General features: G+C 47.5%; 1 protein-coding gene across 1 annotated transcript in view; it reads right to left on the bottom strand.

Annotated features, from left to right (window-relative positions):
• FSTL4 (follistatin like 4) overlaps nucleotides 1-22,399 on the bottom strand; it is a 418,139-nt gene that overhangs the window by 17,998 nt on the left and 377,742 nt on the right. The window contains exons 8-12 of the mRNA XM_052644158.1: nucleotides 11,895-12,056; nucleotides 11,381-11,515; nucleotides 10,426-10,452; nucleotides 6,392-6,510; nucleotides 1,501-1,650 (exon numbers count right to left, since the gene is read on the bottom strand). Of these exons, the coding sequence (XP_052500118.1) occupies nucleotides 1,501-1,650; nucleotides 6,392-6,510; nucleotides 10,426-10,452; nucleotides 11,381-11,515; nucleotides 11,895-12,056 (593 nt within the window). The remainder of the gene's footprint in view (nucleotides 1-1,500; nucleotides 1,651-6,391; nucleotides 6,511-10,425; nucleotides 10,453-11,380; nucleotides 11,516-11,894; nucleotides 12,057-22,399) is intronic.

Genomic DNA, 22,399 nt, shown 5'->3' on the forward strand with positions numbered 1-22,399 from the left:
GATGTAAATTGGTATAACCACTATGGAGGTTCCTTAAAAAGCTAAATACAGAACTACCCTATGACCCAGCAATCCCACCCCTGAGCAAGTATCTGGAGAAAACCGTAATTTGAAAAGATACATACACCCAGCATTCATTGTAGCATTACTTACAATAGCCAGGACAAGGAAACAGCCTAAATGTCCAATATGTATGTATAATGGAATAGTAATCATAAAAAAATGAAATAGTGCCATTTGCAGCAACATTGATGGACCTGGAGATTATTATACTAAGTCAGAGAAAGACAAATATGATATTGCTTATATGTGGAATCTAAAATAATAATGCAAATGAACTTGTTACAAAAACAGAAATAGAATTCACAGATGGGGAAAAGAGGGGTGGGGTGAACTGGGAGATTGGGATTTAAGAGAATTAACTATATATAAAATAGATAACTAATAAGAACCTACTGTATAGCACAGGCAACTCTACTCAATACTCTGTAATGATCTCTATGGGAAAAGAATCTTAAAAAAAAAAGGGGATATATCTGTATGTATAACTGATTCACTTTGCTGTACACCTGAAACTAACACAACACTGTAAATCAACTATAGTCCAATAAAAAGTATTAAAAATCCTTAATCACACCTGTGAAATCCCTTTTGCCATATAAGGTGACATTCTTTGGTTCTGGGGATGAGGGTGTGGATATCTTGGGAGCCATTATTCTACCCATCACACACAGTTTATGGCATTATCATTCTACCACTGCTTAAATTATTATTATTCCTTTCTCTCAAACCTTACATTCAAATGAGCAGAAAATCTTTTGGGCTCCACATTTAAAATATAGCAAGACTTTGATAACTTCTTACTGCCTCCACTGCCATCATCCTCTCTTGCCTGGACTATTTCAGTGACCACATCTCTGCTCTATTTTCTAATCTGAGCAGCAGATTGACTCTTTAAAGATGTCAGATTATGTCACTCCCCTGATTAAAAGACTTGAACGGTTTGCTATCTCACCAGCCTTAGTTTATCTCCGTCTTTGCTGCATCCCACTCTCCTCTGCATCCCACTCTCCTCTGCCATGGTCGTGCTCCAAAGCTCTAATCCCACTTGGTGTTCAGATCTCAGATTCTGTTTACCTCCAGAGGGAGGGCCATTTAAAAACAGTCTTTCGGTTCCTCTGTCCCTTTCAACATGTAAATAGCTCTTAGCATCTATAGCTCCCTAAAATTCTAAATGATGGTCTCTTTCCCCAACTAGAATATAGTTTCTGGGACCTGTTCATTCATGGCTATTTGTCCCAGCACCTAGACCAAAGTTTGGCACACAGTAGGCAATACATGCTTAATGAAAAACGCACTTCTCTAAAATGAATCTTCTCTACATCCTTCCACTAGCCTGACCACTTCTCCTAGGAGCTGGGAAGTGTGCAGAGAACAAAGAAGGATGTGGCAGGCTGTGCCCCAGGGCTGGAAGCTCCCCCCTCCCTCAGAGAGATGTACCTGAAGGACTTTCTGAGCCTGCACGTCGACCACGAGGACTCTGCTCAGTGTGGGCTGGGCCACGTAGATGTAGCGGTGCCTGACGTTCACTGCTGATGCCCACTGGCAGGGCTGGGTGGCGTCCCCATCCTTTTGAGGACATATTTCTTCCTGTTAAGGAGACAGGCTGCCATAAGTCTTCTTAATCCCCTGTTCCCCTGCCATCGCTGGGTTCCTCTCCCTTCACCCTCCCCTCTTCCTTTCTTCCTCTCTCAGAATTCTTCGCCACTGCAGCATCAGGGGGAGCACAGCACGCACAGCTTCTCGCATCACCGTGCGTGGAGCTTTTCACTCCACGTTCCGTTCATCTTTCATCTTCCCCTGCTCCTCCTGAGGCTGTAACTCCCTTTGCTGGCCTTTCGGTCAGCAGCTGAGAGGTCCGTGTGCTTCCCCTCTTGAGCGTGGCCTTCTCCCTCTCCTCATCCCCATCCATCGCACCCAACTCTGTCAGTGGCCAGCCTCCTGCAGGAGTCACCTACACACACTCTCAGCGGCCTCACCTCTCACACGCTCCTAGTCCTCTGCACAGAGCTGGCGGTGTTCTCACTGAACCTCCGGCCGACTTCTCAGTTATATTCTAACTTTGCCATCATCTTATTTGAACTTGGGGCATCATCTGACACTGTGTTGACTGTTGCTTGGTTCTTTACCCTTCACCCTCCCCAGTGTCTGACGCTTCTCTGTTGCTCTCTCTACATGGCATCTCTAGATGCCAGAATGCTTAGGGGTCACTACTGGATAACTTCTCTAAAATCCACTGCCTTTGCTAATCATTGTTAATCCACACCTGTGACTTTAAATATAGTCTGCTGCTACTGCTCCTAAGTCGCCTCAGTCGTGTCCGACTCTGTGCAACCCCATAGACGGAAGCCCATGAGGCTCCCCTGTCCTTGGGATTCTCCAGGCAAGAACACTGGAGTGGGTTGCCATTTCCTTCTTGTGCTAACAACTCCCAAATTTGTATCTTTAGCTCAGCCCTCTTCTCTGAACTCCAGACTTAGCTACTTTCCTAAGTAGCTATTTTATTTACATTTCAAATTTTAAGTCCAAAATCAACTCAGTTTTGCCTCCCAGTCTTGCTCATTTCCCTTGTTTTACTTCCCAGACAAAATCTTTGAAGGCATCTCTGACTCTGCTTTCTCTCTCTACACCCTCAGCCTTCGTCCAATGAATAAAAATCATTTCCATTTTACCTCCAAGAACATATTCAGAGTTAAACTTTCCGACCACTTCCACCTCTGGCACCTTGACTCAAGCCACATCTGTCCCTTGAGTGACTGCTACAGCATCCACACCGTGCTCCTTGCTTCCGCCCTGGCCTCCCCTGACAGATTCTTGACTCATCAACCACAGGGATCCCTGTGAAATACAAGTCAGCCCAACGCACTTCACCACGATAACACTCTTTCTTGCTCAGAACAGGTCTTTCCTGAAGCCAACAAGGCCCTGAACACTCTGGTTCCTGGGATTCCTCTGACCTGTCTCTAGTGTTTTTCTCCCTTTGCCACCCATCCTGTGCACGCACGTGCCGGCATCTTCTGTACTCATGCTGAACTCCTGCACCAGGGCCCGTGCGCTGGTCAACTGGTTTTCCCAGATGTCTACCTGGTTTATTTCATGTCCTTCAGGTGACATGTCAGCCCACATGTCACCTTCCTGAGATGCCCTCTCTAGCCTCACCAAGCGTACCCTGGCACCCACCCTGCCTCACCTTGCTACATTTCTCATTTACCGCTTGACCTTCTTTGCTTTTTTGTTTGTCTACCTACATTTAGTCTTTCCTTTTTCACTAGATCGTAAGCTCCTTGAAAGCAAGCTCTTTGTTGCGCTCACTGCTTTATTCTTAGCACCTAGTGAAGTGCCTGACACAGAACTGGTGCTTGAGATGTATAACATAATCAATATAAATAAAGAATAAATGAGAGGAAAGAGGGCCTTCTTTTCCCATGTCTTCTGTGACAGACATTCTCACGTGTTTCCTCGTGACTCTTGTGCGATGCTGTCTCAGCCTCTGTGCCAGCCCCAGGGCTCTGTGCAGGTGCCCAGCTCCAATCACTTACACGCACCCTTGGTGATCCTGTCTCCTGTCTTGGCTGTCATCAGTGCTCACATGCTGAGGCCCCCAGATCTGAGTCTTTAGCTCAGAACCATCCTCCCCCAGTTCTCCCATGGGTTCTCCTACAGTCAGCTCATTCTCAACTGTCCACATGTGAGCTGGTCTTTGCCGCCATCCCTGCCCCTCCTCTGGGTCCTCAATGGCATCTAGGCAGCCGAGTCCAAAGCAGGAACACCATTCTGGATGCTTCCTTCTCCCACACAACTCACTGTGAATTAGTCCCTGAGGACTATAGAGATTGCCTCCTAAATCTCGGAGTTCTATGTTCTAGCTTAAGCCCAGTTTCTTTCCTAAACAGCTGCAATAGCTTTGAAGCAGGTCTTTCTCCTTTTACACTTTACTCTCTCTGTCATCATATTTTATCCTTACATGCCTGTGTGCTAAGTTGCTTTAGTCATGTCTGACTCTGAAACTCTATGGACGTAGCTGGCCAGGCTCCTCTGCCCATGGGATTCTCCAGGCTGGAGTGGGTCACCATGCCCTTCTTCAGGGAATCTTCCTGACCCAGGGGTTGAACCCACGTCTCTTATGCCCTCTTGCATTGGCAGGTGGGTTCTTTCCCACTAGCGCCACCTGGGAAGCCCATAATCCTCACAGTAACCTTAATTTACCTATGAGAAAAGACAGGGGCTTAGAGGGGTTAAACACTTTTCTTAAGCCACTGGGCCTGCTGAGTGATGGAGGTGGGCTCTGATATCACTTGTGCAGATCCTGCTCTACAGCCTGTGCCCTGACCTACTAACCCTGCAGCATCCTGCTGGGCCAAGTGGACTCTCATCCAGCAGAGAGGCCAGAGATGAGAAGCACCAACTGCCTACTCACCCAGAACCTGAGGAAGAGGGTCAGCTCATCGTAACTCCCCTGGGAGGTTCTGGCCATTTTGTAGGTGAGCAAACTGTTATTTGGGACTGTTCCATAGCTCACAGAGGTTTGAGTTGCCTGAAATGCCTACAGGACCTCTCTTACTGTGTATGTTCTAGTTTCTTAGGAAAATTGAGCCCTGCTTAGGATTTGAGAGATTTCCCTTGCAAGCTACAGGTTAGGTTATTGCAAATACATGAGAAGTTAGTGCCAATGTGATGGGTTGCAATTATTCAAACCTAACTGCTAGAAATTAACTAGGACCACTCTTACTAGGGGGCTGGTAGTGGCTTAGTGGTAAAGAATTTGCTGCCTACGCAGGAGCCACGGGTTTGATTCCTGGGTCAGAAAGATCCCCTGGAGAAGGAAAGGGCAACCCATTCCAGTAGTCTTGCCTGGGGAATCCTATGGACAGAGGAGCCTGGCGGGCTACAGTCCATGGGTCGCAAAGAGTTGGACACGACTTAGTGACTAAACAACAACAACTCTTTCTAGATGGTTTCATGGCTATCACGTGGAGGGAAAACTTATCAGAGGTTAACACTTTAAAGCATGATTAATTCAAATGAAATAGTCTGGAAAAGAGCTGTTCCCAAGCTGCAAATCTAAGAAACACAACACTGTGAAATACACCACCGGCCGGCACAGCAATGTGACAGACTTGTTTTAGGCACTCGTCTGGGCCAAGCCCACTTGCTCCGTGAGCTCCAAGCCTATCACTGTGGCCCAGGGTATCCTCTGTATGTCTTTGAGTAGAGGGCTCATGGGGGCTGTTAGATGACTCTTGGATTCATGCCATGCTTCTACCCTCAAGAAGCCAGGGATTAGCTAGGTCAGACCTCTAGTAAGAATCCACCAACGCAAGGCCAAGTGGGACACCAGTGGAAGGGACGGAACCGAGGGGTGGGAGGCACAGCCCTGAGGATGCCTCCTGACAGCCGGGTCTGGGGGCTGGAAGAGTTGTTTTGGATCTGCTGCCTGCAGTCGTCTCTTCTGCCTCTGCCCCTGCATGTTGCACTGCCATTTTCTGCCCAGCCTCTGAATTGTCCATAGCAGCTCTGATGCTCAGGCCACTCACACGTTTCCTGCACTCTCCCCTGCTCCCTGGGGACCACTGAGGGCCTCCAAGCGCAAAAATCTACTAAATGTTTCCCATTCTCACCGCCTCTGGTTTAACCCAGGTCCCCATCCTCTCCTGGATCATCACAACAGCCTCTCTACCCACTTCTGTGCTTCCAGTGCAGCCCTTCTGATCATCACCCTCTGTGAAGCCCCACATGTTCCAAAGCACCTGAATGCTGGCCATCCTTCGCCTGAAGTCCTTCGGTGCTTCCCCTTAGGACTCACCAGCCCTGACCCTTACCTACTGTCATCCTCAATCTTAGGCCCTTCTCACATCCATTTGTCCTCCAGGCATATAGAATATTTGTGGTTCCCTGAACATGACCTGATGTTTTATGCTCCTGTGCTCCACGTTCATGACATTTCCTCTCGACAGTCATCATCAATTCCTACCTGTTCTTTACAACTGAGCCCAGGCATCACCTGCCCCCAGAGCCTTCTCTGACTTGGCCCCTGGAGAGGCCTTGTTGCCAGGTACCTTACACATCCTTCTAGCAGCACCTGTTTGGAAGCTGTCCATTCACGCTACTGTCTCTGTCGTTTGATTGTGAACTTGTGGAGGCCAGGAACCCATCTGTCCTCCTGGGGCCTCCCTTCAGGCTCCATGCATGGAAGTGGCCACTGGAGGAAGGCATCTGGAACCACATCATGTAGAGCAAATGGAGTTCAAGAAACCCCATGGCACACATGATGAAAGGGATGTTGCTGGGATGTTGCATGTGATGTGGGGTGTCCCAGGTGCCAGACGCTTACGTAGCTCATGAAGATCTTCTCCGTGGGCTTGAGGTGCCTCTGGATCTCACAGTCCACAGGGTGCAGGACGATTACACCATCGTCGGAGAAGACGTAAAACATGTTTCCCACACTGAGGCCTGCGAGGAGCAAGCACAGCCATGGTTATGCCCTTCCTAGCAGCTGGTCCCCAGGCTGGCTCACAGGCCATGTTGGGCACAGATGAAACCGGCAGCCTGGCTGCGTCAGGTGGGCCTGGCTGCGTCAGGTGCAGGCACAGAGTGCAAGGTCTGGTCCAGGAGGGGTGAGGCGAGATAAGCAGGCAGTGCATAGGGAGCAAGCGCCTGAGGGCTGAGAATCAACACGTACACCGAGGGCCCTCCAATCTTTCCAGACACGCACACCTGCCCCAGGTCATCCACAGCTGGCTGTCAACACAAGTTTTCAAATAAAGGACAGCTCTGGCTGTGACATACATTTGACCTTTCCTAAGGGCTTCCCTGGTAGCTCAGCTGGTAAAGAATCTGCCTGCAATGCAGGAGACCCTGGTTCGATTCCTGGGTCAGAAAGATCCCCTGGAGAAGGGAAAGTCTACCCAGTCCAGTGTTCTTGGACTTCCCTGGTGGCTCAGCTAGTAAAGAATCCACCCGCAATGCGGGAGACCTGGGTTGGGATCCCTGGGTTGGGAAGATGCCCTGGTGGAGGGCATGGCAACCTACTTCAGTATTCTTGCCTGGAAAACTCCATGGGCATAGGAGTCTGGTGGGCTGCAGTCCATGGGGCCACAAAGAGTCAGACAAGACTAAGCAACTGAATGCACACACAACCTGAAAGGCAAAGTCTCCCTTGGTCCTTGTCAACTAGGCAAATCAGAACGGATCAGATGATGCCAAAGAAACAAAGTTGTTTTTTTTTTAAACACATTTATATACAGTGCTGCCACTTGGAACATGAGGGCCTAGGAATGCTGGGGTTGGTATTCTTTTGTCCAAACCTGGTCTCTGTGCCGGTGAACATTTCCTTCAAGACAGTTTGCTCCAACCTCTGCCTTACCAGGTTCCCCGTGGCAGCCCCATGCCAGGTGATAGAGCCCACAGCTGGGTCAGGCCAGCTGCCTGTCCCCCACCTCATCCTAGCCCAGGGCCATGGCTGTCTGGGGAGAAATTGCCTTAGATCAGCAGAGAAAGGGACTTGGGGACCAGCTAGTTCAGCCTCCTTATTTTAAAGACAGAAAAAAACAACAACAAAAACCAGGCCCAAGATGAAGAGGGGCCTGGTTGAGGCCACAGGCCCTCGTGACAGACCTGGAGCCTGCGCCTGGGCCCTGTGCCCTCGCCCTGCTCTCCATACAAGGTCAGCACGGCACAGGGATGGGCAAGGTCTAGAGTTCTCCCTCTTCCTCCCCTCCCCCCGTCCTCTCTCCCTTCATTGCTTTTGAAGGTAACACATTGGAAAGATTACTAGGGATTCTAAGAGAATTACCTATGTGAAAAATTCTTTCCCAGCAGGCTAAGAAAACCAGTGTACTGGCTTAATTGGCTAATGGAGTAAGTTTTTAGTGAGTGAGAAAATGATAAAACAGGCAAATGGGAATCCTGTTCTGCCTACTTTCAGTGGCTCTGCTGGTCACTTTCACCAGTGCCCATGGCTTCCAGTGTGGACAGGGGTCCCTGACTCCACAACACAGCCTCACCTGCCTCTGGTTCTGTGCCGAGATGAGGGCTCCCGCCACTATAAACAGCTAGACCCCAGCCTCTCGGAAGCTGGGAAAGCCTGGGAGCACTCTGCACAGGTCCCAGAGAGAATCCTGGGTGCTGGGCAGCCTCTCCCAAGAGCCAGACAAAGTGGGCCTGTGCCTCCCACACAGCGGGCAGTGTATGGAGCGGGGTAGGGAGCACACATTTGCTGAGACCCCCATCTATCTTGTCCCCAGCAAGACTTTCTCTTCTATACTCTGTCATTTGGCAAGCTCCTCTTGCTCAAACCTAGGGGCCAGAGGAGGTCGTCCCTGCAAAACAACCACAGACCCCACAACAGGCTCCCAAGGTTCTTAGAAAATCAGTGGCTGGAAGAACCAACATGAGACTAAAAACTCTGTAGAGCCCACGTGGGGCTTGCAGCTGTGCTGCAGGCTGAGCACCGAGCCTTGCCACAGTGGACAGTGCAACGTGAAGCTCAACAAGGCCTTGCTCCACAAGTAATTGATTTCACAAGAGCTGGCCTCACGAGTCACACCCTGGAAGGTTCTGTCTGTGGTGAGCTTGACCAAGGGGCACAGGGGAACATTCCCTGCTACTGGGAGTCCATCATGTCACTGCTCCTATTCAGAGATGGGAGAGCCCTGCCAACCTCTCTGCTTTTGCTCCTGTATTCTCCAACTTTGGGTCCTTGAGTATGAGCAGGAAAGGGTGTGGGGAGACAGCTGTCCAGGTGTGATGGAGTCTGTTCACTGCTGGGTTGTCCAATATCAGCATAGCACCAGCCAGTCCTAAGCTCCGAGGCAGCTGTGGGTCTTAATTTGGCCTTTGGGCCTCCAGAGCTGCATTTAACACTTTCCAGGGTCTCCTGCTCTCTCTGCAGTTCTCCACTTTTGAGACTTGTAAACACCCCTTAGAAAGCACTTTTTAAAGAAACAGAGCCAAAGCTCTCTGTGCGCGGTGGCCTAGAAGCCAGGTTGAGGCAGTGTCAAGGGACCGCTGTCCCTGATTAGCAACCGTTGCTACGACTTTCCTTCTGAGGATTCCTAAAACCTACTGGCAACAATCCCTCATTTTCCAGGCTCTGCCTTTGTTTTGCTCCCAGACTGTGTGAGCATTAGTGCCTGACAGTCAGGAAATTACTCTGAGTGCTTGTATGCATGCGCATGCTAGATGGTAGGTAACAGCCTGTGAAGTTCTTAAGAAGAAACATGAGGAAATGTGCTGGTTTTCAAAAACGGAGAATTAGTGCTTAACCCTGGATCACACGGTGCCTTCTCCTGGTGCAAAATCCTCTCCCCTTTGTCCACCAAGCTAGAGGACAAGGTACCTCAGGTGATTTGGAGTCTCTGGTGGAGGGGTTCAGAGGGAGAGTTGGGGGGTCCATTGCAAATGCACCCAGCACAGTGACTCAGGCTCTTTAACCCAGTGCTCACATGTGCTTGCTATTTTTGAACCATATTATTAGACCACTTTTGATATTCAAAAATGGCAATTTTGTTTTTTGCTTTCTTTGGCCATGTGGCTTGTGGGATCTTAGTTCTCTGACCAGGGATTGAACCTGGACCCCCAGCAGTAGACGTGTGGAGTCCTAACCAATGGACTGTCAGGTAATTCCCCCCAAATGGCAGTGTTGTATGGCCTGGCCTAATATCTAAAGATTGTTGGGTAGATACACATAGGTTTAAAAAACCTATTCATTTAGAAACATACATGCAAATGTATATTTACAGACATGATGGTAGCTTTTTCTTTAGCATTTTCTCAAAGTAACACTAAATCACAACACCAACATCAGTTACTAGAAAATATTTTAAGGCCCAGTTCTGACCAGGATCCCTGCCAAGAAGTCTGCTTCATTGGAGGTTTCAAAATAGCTTTAAATGGAAACTTTTGTTCTAAAAATTCAAATAGTGTAATGTCCATTGAGACATCTGTGCTTGTGCACGCTCAGTCATGTCTGACTCTGTGACACCATGGACTGTAGCCCGATAGGCTCCTCTGTCCATGGATTTCTCCAGGCAAGAATACTGGGATGGGTTGCTGTTTCCTACTCCAGGGGATCTTCCCAACCCAGGAATTGAATCCGCGTCTCTTATGTCTCTTGCACTGGCAGGTGAATTCTTTACCCCTGTGCCACCTGGGAAGCCTATTAAAGACACTAGGAGGTTTAAACCTGCCTCAAGTGTGCCACTTGAGTTTGATGTGGACTTCCCCTCTAATCTGGCCTGTGGACCCCACTTGTAGGGATTGCTTGATGTTTGAAAGAACTATTGGTGGTGCATGGAAAGATGGCATATTATGGAGCCATGAACACATGTGATTATAGGCACAATACAGAATAAATAAGCTTGGTACCTTCTTCTCGCCATAGAATATTCGCAACTGCAGCATCAGAGAAATGAAGAAAGCAGGTACATGATTAAGGGAAGAAAAAAAAGAGAAGAAGCAACATCAGAACATTGTAGCGATTCAGTTCAGTTCAAGAACACACTGGTATCTAGTGCATCATGTATGGACTCTGCACCACTCATTGCCCCCCACAACACTGAGGAGGGGATACTTGGCAGAGACAAATGCTTCCAGGGCTCAGGACCCTTTTGGTTCCCAGTGAATCAGGTCCCAAGATCACAGAAGCTAATGGGATTCTCTCTTCTGTGGATGATAAACAGCAAGCAACATCCCTCAGACCTCCTGGACTACTTCCAGGAGCATGCTGGTTTTCTGCTAGGATTTTCCTTAGGAAGATCATCCGCAATACTTTTTTGATTTTCTCCCTTGATGATAAAGACTCAGCTAAAGGTCTTTGATCACGGGAAAGAGACCATATCTAACACCCATGTCCATGAAATTACTCCTGTAGAGCCTATTGGGGAGCAGTGGCTATGAGGAAGAGCCTGCTTAGCACCCCAAGTAGGCAACAATCCCTGGAGGAAAAGCATATGTGGGTGAGTGCGCAGGCCAGTTCCTGGGCCATGGGAGGGCAGCAGCTGCTGGTGGGTGGTTAGTAGGAGCAATTTTGTAGATGAAGGACAGAGCAAGTAGGAGGCAGAACTGGGGATAGGCTATGCGGGCTTCCTTGTGGCCTTGGGCTCTGTCTGCTGTCCAGAGACTTTCCCTGCCTGTGTTTGCAGAGTTCTCTGGGTTTACAGGCAAAGTTTTCTCACCTCTGGCCATCCTCTGTCCCAGAATACATGGAAGGACATAAGGTTTACACCTGTCTCCAAGGGTTCATGGTTGGTAGCTGTGGCCCCTGCAACCCAGAGTCTCCCAACCAGCTCAGTAAGGAGCTCAAAGGCAAAAGTGGACTCACGGGTCTTTCTAGCTGAGTCTTCAATGAAGAGGGAGGAAATATCTTCATCCACACCCACTTCATTTTTGGCAATGCAGGTATATGCCCCTGTGTCTTCATACCGGACACTGCCGATGTGGAGCTCGCTCCCATTGGCTGTAGAAAGAACAGAGTGCAGGGTGGCCTGCTCAGCTGGGACCGCCCCCCTGCCTTTCTCTCTCCTATTGAGAGCATTGAGGTTAAAAGTACAGCCCCTCAGCTGGCTGAGGGCAATCAGTACCCTGATATATACCCAGGAAGGGCTAGAACAGTGGAGCTGAACTGCAAGTGAGCTGGGACCTAGCTGACAGCATCTCATCATTGTGCTCAGAGAGATCTGTGTGAGACCTCAGAGCAGGAAAATTGGGACAGGCATTTGCTTGCTCCCTGTGTCTGACTTAGAAACAAATCACTCCTCTTATTCCCATTCTTACAGAGACTGTCAGCTTGAGCTTGATGGCATTAATGGCACAGAGACATCAAGGGGGGCTCTTACCTAGAAGGGAGAGCTGTTTTGACATCTGGGTTGAGACATCCATGCCATTTTTTAGCCAAGTGATTCTGGGCATAGGAATGCCCTCTGCATGACATTTCAGGCTGGCTGCCACCCCGGGCTCCTGTGCCTGGGTCTCTGGATAGACGCGGATGACGGGTGGCACTGTGGGCGAGAGTTAGTGCTGGTGAGAACAGGTCTTCACCTGCCTCGGGCCTGTGGTCCCACAATAAGACTCTGACCAGAGGGCTGAACTGAGAGGCGACTCTGGAGTTCTCTTTGTAACTAGTTTGCAAACATTCTACAGCAACTCAGGCTCTAAAAGAAAGCGCTATAAAATGGATTGTAGGCAATAAACATGTCAGGCTTTGTACTCTGTAATTCATGGCACTCATCATTATTCTAAATATGATCAGAAAGGCATCCAAATATTTAAGGCTGTTCAGCTGCTACACATAAAGAGCAACAACCGCCAAAATTTATTTCTGAATGAATAAAATTCAGATATATTATTTCTGTTATCGGAAAGCCATTGGACAGGGACTTAATTTCTTGCAGGAAGTGCTTCACAAAGCACTTATGGGCACTGATTGGCAGGGCTACTAATTACATCACTGCTTAGGGAAGCCCATTGATTTTCCAGTGGGTCATTTTATTTCTCCACTTCTCACCCACTGGAACATGGGTACAAGGCATATGTCCCCCCTTGTTCGTTCTTGACTCAGTTGTGGGCCCTGGTAGTCAAGTTTGGAACTGGGGATATGACCAGGCCTACTCAGCAGATGAGCAGGGGTGGGCAGGGTGTCAGCACCCTCCCCACTCTGGTCTTTCTGACATGGTCTGTCTGTAGGGCAGGAAGAAGTAAGGGTTGTCTGAGGGTCTTCCCTCCTACCCTGAGCTCTAGGCCCAGGAAATAAAATAATTACCATTTTCAGTGGAATTGTTGGCTCTTATTTATTCATATATTTTACTCTATATACTTCCAAAAAGGCTTTGTGAGGGCTCATGTAATGGCATGGATATGAAACTAAGCAACAATAAAAACCACATCATATGTCTTTTGGAAATGTGGGAGGATTCCTCCTGGAGTGAACAACGACATTTTTCCAGAGTTCTTTGGACACTCCTAAAGGCAAGCCACTCCAGTATTCTTGCCTAGAGAATTCCATGGACAGAGCAGCCTGGTAGGCTACAGCCCATGGGGTCACCAAGAGTCGGACACGATTGAAGCGACTGAGCACATTGTCTGATAAAGGAAAGTGATCCAGTATGTTAGGAGAGAGATTTCCTCTGGGACTAGAGATAGAACAAATTGATGTGCATATAGAAGGAAGTGATAAAGCTGATCCTAGAACCTGAAAACTTCTAGTGATCTGTGCTTGGATGGGCTGAGGACAAAAGAAAAATTCTATCCCCTCATTGTGAAAAATGGATGCTGTAGCTCTTCAGGAAGCTGGTAATAATCTGATCAACTTAGTTTGAGTTTCAAGTCTTTCCTCTGGTTGAGCTTTGGGACAAAGTAAGAGGCCAAGGATAAAGCCAAATGGATAGCTAGCAAAGGGCACAAACCCACCTTCAGAGTGACCAGAGCTGTCTGCATAATATCAGCTTGGAGGTGCTAACCACAGAGACCAAACAACAATCAAGTCTGAGTCATTTCCTTGGTTTTTCTTTGTCTGCAGTTCTAGGGGAAGAGTTCCAGGAGGTGGGAGAAGGTCCTTGTCACAGGTCAGGCCACTGGGGATGGAGAACGCAAATGGGGCTCTAAGGCGTACCTGGAGGGCTGCTTAGAACACAGCAGTGGATCTCCCTTCTCTGACTCCCCTTGGTTCAAAGAGCAAAGGAACAGTAATTTATCTAGGAAACCTCCTTATAACCTGAATTTTGTAAAGGGAGGAATGGGGTTCAAGTGGAAAAGTTAGTAGGGTTTTGCTTAAGGCTCAGAGATAGGGCTGGGGGCTCTAGGAGCACCGGACTGGTGGGGAGTTGGATAAGGAAGTGGAGTACCCTGGGTTCTAGAATGTGGGAGGCCAGGACCTGGGAGTGAATAACCTTGGTTTCTGCTAAATCACTATTTATTTATACAAGCCTGCCAAGCAACCACAAGGAAGAATCAACAAAAATAGAATCAGAAAGGAACGAATAAACTTGCCAAAAAAGAGAGGAACTGATAAATCTGAGACTTGGCTTTTCATAAAAATCAATAAAATAGCCAAATTTCTGGTAAGGCTGGTTACTAAAAAAAAAATAAAGAACACAGAGGAGGTTTAAAAGTATAGAAACACTATGTTCAATTATAGGTAATAAATATCAAAATCTCAATGAGACGAATCACTTAAAAGGGAACTTTAAAGTATTGACATGGAATCAAGAAGAAAATATTTAAAACATTTAAAAACACTACTTTCCAGTTATTCAATGAATACATTGTAGAGATCTGTTATACAATCCGGGCCTATAATCAGCATGTTATATTGTGCACTTAAACATCTATTAAGAGGGTATATCTCATGTTTTGTGTTCTCACCACAAAACAAACAAACAAGAAACACAAAGGAACTCAAGGAAACTTGCGGAGGTGAGGGCTATGTCTGTTACCTTGATTGTGGTGGTAGTATCCTATGTGTGTACATGTCCAAAGTCATGAATTTGTATATATTAAACATCTGTATATAAATTGTACCTCTATAAAGCTGTTTTTAAAAAAGCACTACTGATTAGTTTCATAGGGAAGCACTCTGATTAGTTTCATAAGGAAGTTCCTTTTAGGAATGGCTAATTCCTAGCGCATACCACAGAGAAGATGTACCAAGTTTTATTCTGAAGCTAGTATAACCTAGACATGGAAAGCTGCCAAAGAGAGTACACTATAGATCACTACAGACCGAACTCACTCAGCACTAGATATACCCAAATCTCAAGTAAAATATTAGCAAATCAGGATTCCAGACAAGATGGTGGAATAGAAGGACTTGCACACACCTCCTCTCACAAAAACACCAAAATCACAACTAATTGCTGAACTACCGTTGGGGAAAAAAAGACTGGGACCTACCAAAAAAGATATTTTACATCCAAAGACAAAGAAGAAGCCATAAGGAGATGGCAGAAGGGGAGCTTTTGTGATATAATCAAATCCCATACCTGCCAGGTGGGTGACCCACAAACTAGAAAATAATTGTATCACAGAGGTTCTGCTGCACGAGTGAGAGCTCTGAGCCCCAGTCAGGCTTCTCAGCCTGAGCGTCTAGCACTGGGAGGAGGAGCCCCAGAGCATTTGGCTTTGAAGGCTAGTGGGGATTGAGTGTAGGACTGGGAAAAACAGAGACTCTACTCTTGGAGGGTGCACACAAGATTTCACATGCACTAGGACCCAGCACAAAGCAGTGACTCCATAGGAGCCTGGGCTAGACATACCTCCAGGTCTTGGAGGGTCTCATGGGGAGGCAGGGGTTGCTGTGGCTCTCTGTGGGGGCAAGGATACTGATGGCAGAGGCTCCAGACAATACTGATCAGTGTGAGGACTCCTGGAGGTCACCATTTTGGCAATGAGACCTGGCCCACCCAACAACCCTGCAGGCTCCACTGCTGGGACACCTCAAGCCAAACAACCAGCAGAGTGGGAACACAGCACCACCCATCATCAGACAGGCTGCCTAAAGTTGCACTGAGCTTACAGTCACCTCTAAACACATGCCTTGACATGACCCTGCCCACTAGAGAGACAAGACACAGCACCATCCACTACTAGGCAGCACCAGTCCCCCTCACCAGGAAGCCTGCAAAAGCCCCTGGGCCAACCTGACCCACCAGAGGGCAGGCATCAGAAGCAAAAAGGTCCTGCAACCTGTGGAAAGGAGACGACAGACACAAAAAGGTAAAATGAGACAGCAGAGAAATTTGTTCCAGACAAAGGAACAAGATAAAAACCATGAAGAACAATTAAGTGAAATGCAGATAGGCAATCTACCTGAAAAAGAATTCAGAGTAATGATGGTAAAGATGATCCAAGATCTCAGAAACAGAATGGAGGCACAGACTAAGACACAGGAAATGTTTAACAAAGACCTGGAGGAAGTAAAGAACAAACACAAAGAGATGAAAAATACACTAAAAGAGATCAATAGAGTAAATGAGGCAGAAAAATGGAAAAGCGAGCCGAAAGACAAAATGGTGGAAATCACTGTCATGGCAAAGAGTAAAGAAAAAAGAAAGAAAAGAAATGAGGACCTAAGAGACCTCTGGGACAACATTAAATGCCCTAAGAAAGACACTTGGCACAGCTGATGCCAGAAGAGAAAAAATTAAATGCACATTATAGGAGTACCAGAAGGAGAAGAGAGAGAGAGTGAACCTGAGAAAATATTTGAAGAGATAATAGCTGAAAACATCCCTAAGGAGTTGCCGTAAGATCCAGCAGTCCCACTCCTGGGCGTGTATCTGGAGAAAACCATGATTCAAAGGGATACATTCACCCCAAAGTTCACTGCAGTGCTATGTACAATAGCCAAGACATGGAAGCAACTTAAATATCTATTGACAGATGAAGAATATGTGGTATAATTTATAAGCCATTATAAAGAATGAAATAATGTCATTTGCTGCCACATGGATGGACATGGAGATTATCTTACTAAGTGAAGTAAGTCAGACAGAGAAAGGTAAATATCATATGATACCACTCATTTTCGGAATCTATAAAAACGATACAAATGAACTTATTTGCAAAGTAGAAACAGACCCACAGACTTAGAAAATACACATATGGTTAACAAAGTGGAAAGGTTGTGGGGAGGAATACATCGAGAGTTTGAGATAGACCTATATACCTCATTATATTTAAAATAGGACCTACTAAAAAATGACCTACTGTATAACACATGGAATTCTGCTCAATATTCTATAATAACCTAAATGGGAAAACTTTTTGAGAAAGAATACATACACGTATAACTGAATCACTTTGCTGTAAACCTGAAACTAACAAACCTAACGCTATCAATCAACCACATTCCAATACAAAGTAGAAATAACAGATATTGACGGACCTGGAGACAGGAGAAGTAGTCAAAGAGAAATGTCATATGATATCATTTATATGTGGGAAACATGATACAAATGAACTTATTGGCACCCACAGACTTCAAAAGCAGACTTATGCTTGCCAGAGGGGGAATGTAAAGGAGAGGAATAAATTAGGAGTTTTGGCAATCCACTCCAGTATTCTTGCCTAGAAAATCCCATGGACAGAGGAGCCTGGTGGGCTATAGTTCATGGAATCGCAAAGAGTCAGTCACAACTGAGTGAATGAGCACATGAGTACAATGGGCTTCCCAGGTGGCTCAGACCATAAAGCTTCTGCCTGCAATGCAGGAGACCTGGGTTTGATCCCTGGGTCGGGAAGATCCCCTGGAGAAGGGAATGGCAACCGATTCCAGTATTCTTGCCTGGAGAATCCCATCGACCGAAGAGCCTGGTGGGCTCTAGTCCGTGGGTTCGCAAAGAGCTGGACACAACTAACTAAGTGACTAACACTTTCACTTTTCCAGGTGGCACTAGTTATAAAGAACCTGTCTGCCAATGCTGGAAATAAAAGAAGCACGGGTTCAATTCCTGGGCGGGAAAAATCCCCTGGAGGAGGGTATGGCAACCCACTCCAGTATTCTTGCCTGGAGAATCCCATGGACAGAGGAGGCTGGCTGGCTATGGTCCATAGGGTTGCAAAGAGTTGGACACCATTTCAGTGACTTAGCATGCATAGCATACCATATATAAAACAGATAATCAACAGGGACTTACTGTATAGGACATGGAAATTTATGGAATATTCTGTAATAACCTATAGCGGGAAAGAATCTGAAAAAGAATGAGTATATGTATAAGTAAATCACTTAGCTGGACACCTGAAACTAACACAACACTGTAAATCAATTATACTCCAAAATAAAATAATTAAATTAAAAACACAAAAAACCAAATACACACATAAAAATATTAGCAAATCAAATCTAGCATGGAATTAAAAGAACATACTGGGACCACATATAACGTGCTTCAGTGACTATTAGGAACTCTGTACTTAATCATACCCAAGTCAAAGGCAGTCAAAAGAGAAACACCATTTGATAATCTTGCTAGACACTAAAAGGCATTTGAAAGAAAAACTCGAAATGCATTTCCTGGGGGGAAAAAACCTCAATAAAATAGGAACAGAATAACATTTTCTTCCTACAATGACGAATATCTCTATAAAATGAAAGAATGGCACCATTCTTTTCAGAATGGTGAAACATGAAGTGGGGAAAAAAACAAAAGAGGAAAGAAGGTAATACCAGACTGCCAACATTTGGTGGATGTTATTGTCAACAGAAGGCAAGAAATGGGAAGGAACAAATATTAAAGAGATGGAGAAAAATGATACTTTGTTTGGATATGGTCCAGATAATGAACCAAAAATGAAAGGTTTTAGAAGTGAATACTGTCAAGGGGCCAGCACCCAAACAGACAAACTTATGTACTCGCAGTGACGAGACAGAAAACACAGCAGACGGACATGAAGGAAATTATAACATCCCCCGAAGACACTGAAAACAGGCTTGAAAAACTAGAGAGAGATGGTCTTGGATAGGAAGGCTTACTGCTGTTAGGAAACAAGATACTCCAAATTATGCCAAACATTTAATCTAATTCCAGTTCAAATCAATTGGTGGGGTCTTGACAAAACAACTCTCAAATTTAGCTAGAAGGAAGAATGTGCAAGAATAGTAGAAGAAATTTTGAAAAACAGGTCATGGTGTGACCTTTTTTTCATATCAGGTATCACAAAGTATTTCAAGAATTACAATAGCTAATGGGGGAGGGGAGAGGAAGAGGGAAAGGGAGAGACCGCAGGGGCACTGGTGGTGGTGAGGAGGGCTGAAGGATTCCCATCTTTGAGTCCAGCACCACATTAATGGTCTTGGTTGATTTTTACAAAGTTCTGTCAACTCAATATTGTGCAGCCAACATTTATTAACTCTTATCCCTTGGAACACATGGAGATCAAACCAGTCAATCCTAAAGGAAATCAACCCTGAACATTCAATGAAAGGACTGATTCTGAAGCTGAAGCTCCAATACTTCAGCCACGTGACGCAAAGAGCTGAGTCACTGGAAGAGATGCTGATGCTGGGAAAGATTGAGGGCAGGAGAAGTGGGTGACAGAGGATGAGATGGTTGGATGGCATCACCGACTCAGTGGACATGAGTTTGAGCAAGCTCCAGGAAAGTGAAGGACAGGGACGCCTGGCATGCTGCAGTCCATGGGGTCACAAAGAATCATACAGAAATAAGTGACTGAATAACCATCAAGTGTCAGGCATTACACACAGAGCGGTGAAAAAGACTGGCCCAGTCTCTGGCCACATGAAGCTTTCTGTCGGGAGGAAGGTGAATAACATGATTGCTAGTGTGATGGGCATGGCAAGAAGGCAAATGGGGATGGGGTCTGGGAAGACTTATATGAATAGAGCACTCAGATGCACTCTCTCCACATCACAAAGGAAATACCAACCTTCCTTCTGCCATGGTTCCCCCGCCCCCCTGCTATTGATAATAGGTTTGTCCTGTGAGCTGTGGGTTTGTGGACTGCCCTCCTCAGTAAGGTACCTGGTGGCCAGCACCAGCCTTGAAGACTGGCCTTTGCCCCTGCCCTGAGGTCTGATGGGACTCTGTGGACCCATGAAGAGGTCAACTTGAGCATGTACTTGCATCCCCTGGTGGGAGGGTGGGGTGGGGTGCCTGTTGAAACAATGCTGGGCCCACCCCACAGTGTTTTGATTCCAGAGGGCTGGGGGACTGGTTTCTATTCGTCAGGTTGTAGGCGAGGTGCTGGGTCAGCCCTGATGGGGAAGCTCTCACAGATGGATTGAACTGAAAAAGGTGGCAGCATTATGGAACAAAACAAACCCTGACTGAAAGTTGAAGGTGTGGAATCATCCACTCAAAAACAAGGGTCTATTTGCTGGACAAAGACACTGGGCCTCCAGTGGCAGGGGTTAGAAGACGGCTCCCGGGTGCCGAGAGGGGCACCCTTGGCCGGACTGGAGTCTCCAGTTGCTGAAGCCATCCTGGGGTCTACAACCGCTCCTCCTCAGACCTCCGTCTGTCCATCAGACTAAAGATGGGCCTCACTCCTCAAACGCTCCGCCTCCCAGTGGCCCCGTCCCCAGTCTCATCTCCAACTCAGGACCACCAGGATACGTTTGCTCATGCCCTTGGTTTGCGATCCTGTCAGTCTTCACAAGAGCTGAGGTCTCTGGGGGCATCCTTTATCCCAAACCTGCTATTGTACCTTCTAGAACTCATGTTCCACCATCAGCAAAATATCCTCTCTCCTCAGACTCTTCTGTGAGTGTCCCTTCACCTTCTCACTCAGATGGAAGCCTGGCGACACTTCTCCTGCAGCCTCTTCAGTGGGTGCGGCTCCCTCTCCCCTTTGTCCCCCACCCCATAGGCTGGGAGGTGGGGCAGACCCTCTCTTTCCCTTCTCCAGAAAAACACCGGTTTTGAGTTTTCTGTCCCACGAGCCTAATTCCTAGATTCCATCCCCTCACATTTCATCCAGGACATTGCTCCAGCACTTTTCTTTCCCTCCTGTATCAGTTCCCCATTTCAACAGGATCTTTCCTATCAGTCCACAAATGCTTTTAATTTCCATCTTGGGGGGAAAAAAACCAAACATCTTTGCCTCTGCCTCTCTCCCCAACTGTGCCTTGTTTTTCTTCTTAGAAATACCCTGAAGAGTTATCCGCACTTGGTGGCTCTCACTTCTCTTCCCCCCAGAGCCAGCTCCAGCAGACCCATCCCTGCAGCACCATGGAAACGTCTCTGCTCTGGGCCTCAGTGACACCCAGCTCCACTGACCCGATCCAATGGCCAGTTCCTGTCCTCACCTTCCCTGACCTACCTCTGGCTGAATTCAGCATAGCTGATCACTCCGTCCCGGATACCACACTCCTGGTCCTCCTATCTCTGGCTTTGTCTGTGCCTTCCTGGCAGCTCTTTCTCACCACCACCCCACCCCTCCGCCCCCAAGGCGCCCAGTGCCATCATGCCCGCTTGCTGGACTTTCTCTATCTGTCCTCCTTCAGCATCTACCTTGGTTCATTGACTTTAAACACCACCTACCCTGTGAGGCATATGGCATTTATTCCTCCAGTCAAAACCTCTCCCTTCAACTCCAGACTTAGATACCACACGGGCTACATGATAACACCTTGTCTTTATCATGTCACCACCAGCTCCTGATCTTCCTTCCCCAAGCCTGCTCCTTCACCCTCTTCTCTGCTCAGCGAATGGCCACTCCTCCTCCTTAAAGATCGTTTGGAGGCATCTTTGACTTTCCCACCACATGGACACAATGTCATCTTTTCAGTAAGGCCTTGACCTGCCATCCTACCTAAAGTTTCCAACTTTTATTGGAGTCTCCTTATCCCCTCCTGTTTAAAACATTTCCCCCCTTAGTATCTTCCACCCTTTGACTTGCTCCACAAGGATGGGGATTTTGGTGTCTCCACTGCTGTGTTTTCAGTGCTTAGCCTGGTGAGTGTTATGGAGAGAAATTCAGTAAATGCTTGTTGAATGAATGACCATCCTGAGGATGATGTGGTGTTGGTGGCAAGGCAGGGTGGAGGGGGGATGAGGGTGGGAAGGGAGATTCTTAGCCAAGGGAACAATCAGTACAGGGCAGGGGAGTCAGGGGGGCAGGGCAGGCCTGTCTGGGAGCGAGGCGTTCACAGGGTAGGAGCATATGGGACGGGTGGGGCAGGGCCCAGGTCTCAGTGTGTGTGCATACGTGGGCTCCTGGGCACGGAAACTGCTGTTGCCGCTCTGAGAAACAGTGGCCTGGGCCTCCACTCCCATGGTTCCTGAGAGACTGGCATGGTGGAGGCCAAAGTGGCACAGCTCAGCCAGCAGCAACGGGAAGGGGCCCTGCAGACTGACCCAGGCCCCTGGGCTAGATCAGTGCTAGCAGCCTCCTGGATCTTCCCGGCCCCACGGCCTGCATGGTGGAGTGGAGGGTAGGGTGGCCTGTGAATGGAAGGCAGGCTCCAGGGCACCAAGGAGCTCCACCGAGAAGCCCATTTTGCCCTGCCTTGACCTTTGCAGAGTTGATAACTGGTACTAGGATGTTAGAGGGAAAAAATAGAACCATCCCATCATTTGGGTGGGAGCCTGGTCACTGCTTACAGGACCCAACTGTGTTCCTCAAGTGCGACGGGGCATCGCTAAGACTGAGGTGGTGTAGACCAGGTCTGAGTGAGCACTGTAGCCAGAGGCATGGATCCAGCCTCCTGCCAGGAGAGGGAGGGCCTGAGAAGAACCCTGAGCAGGGAGGCATCTAAGACCTTGGTACCTGAGGTCCCCGTTTGGGTAGGTTCCCATCAGAGAGAAGTCCTGCATTTTCTTTGTGAGAGACTACCCTCTCCAGGGTAGGGCTGGGTGGAGACGCAGCTCTCTGCCAGAAG

This window comes from Budorcas taxicolor, chromosome 7, assembly GCF_023091745.1.
Source record: "Budorcas taxicolor isolate Tak-1 chromosome 7, Takin1.1, whole genome shotgun sequence".
NCBI lineage: Eukaryota > Metazoa > Chordata > Mammalia > Artiodactyla > Bovidae > Budorcas > Budorcas taxicolor.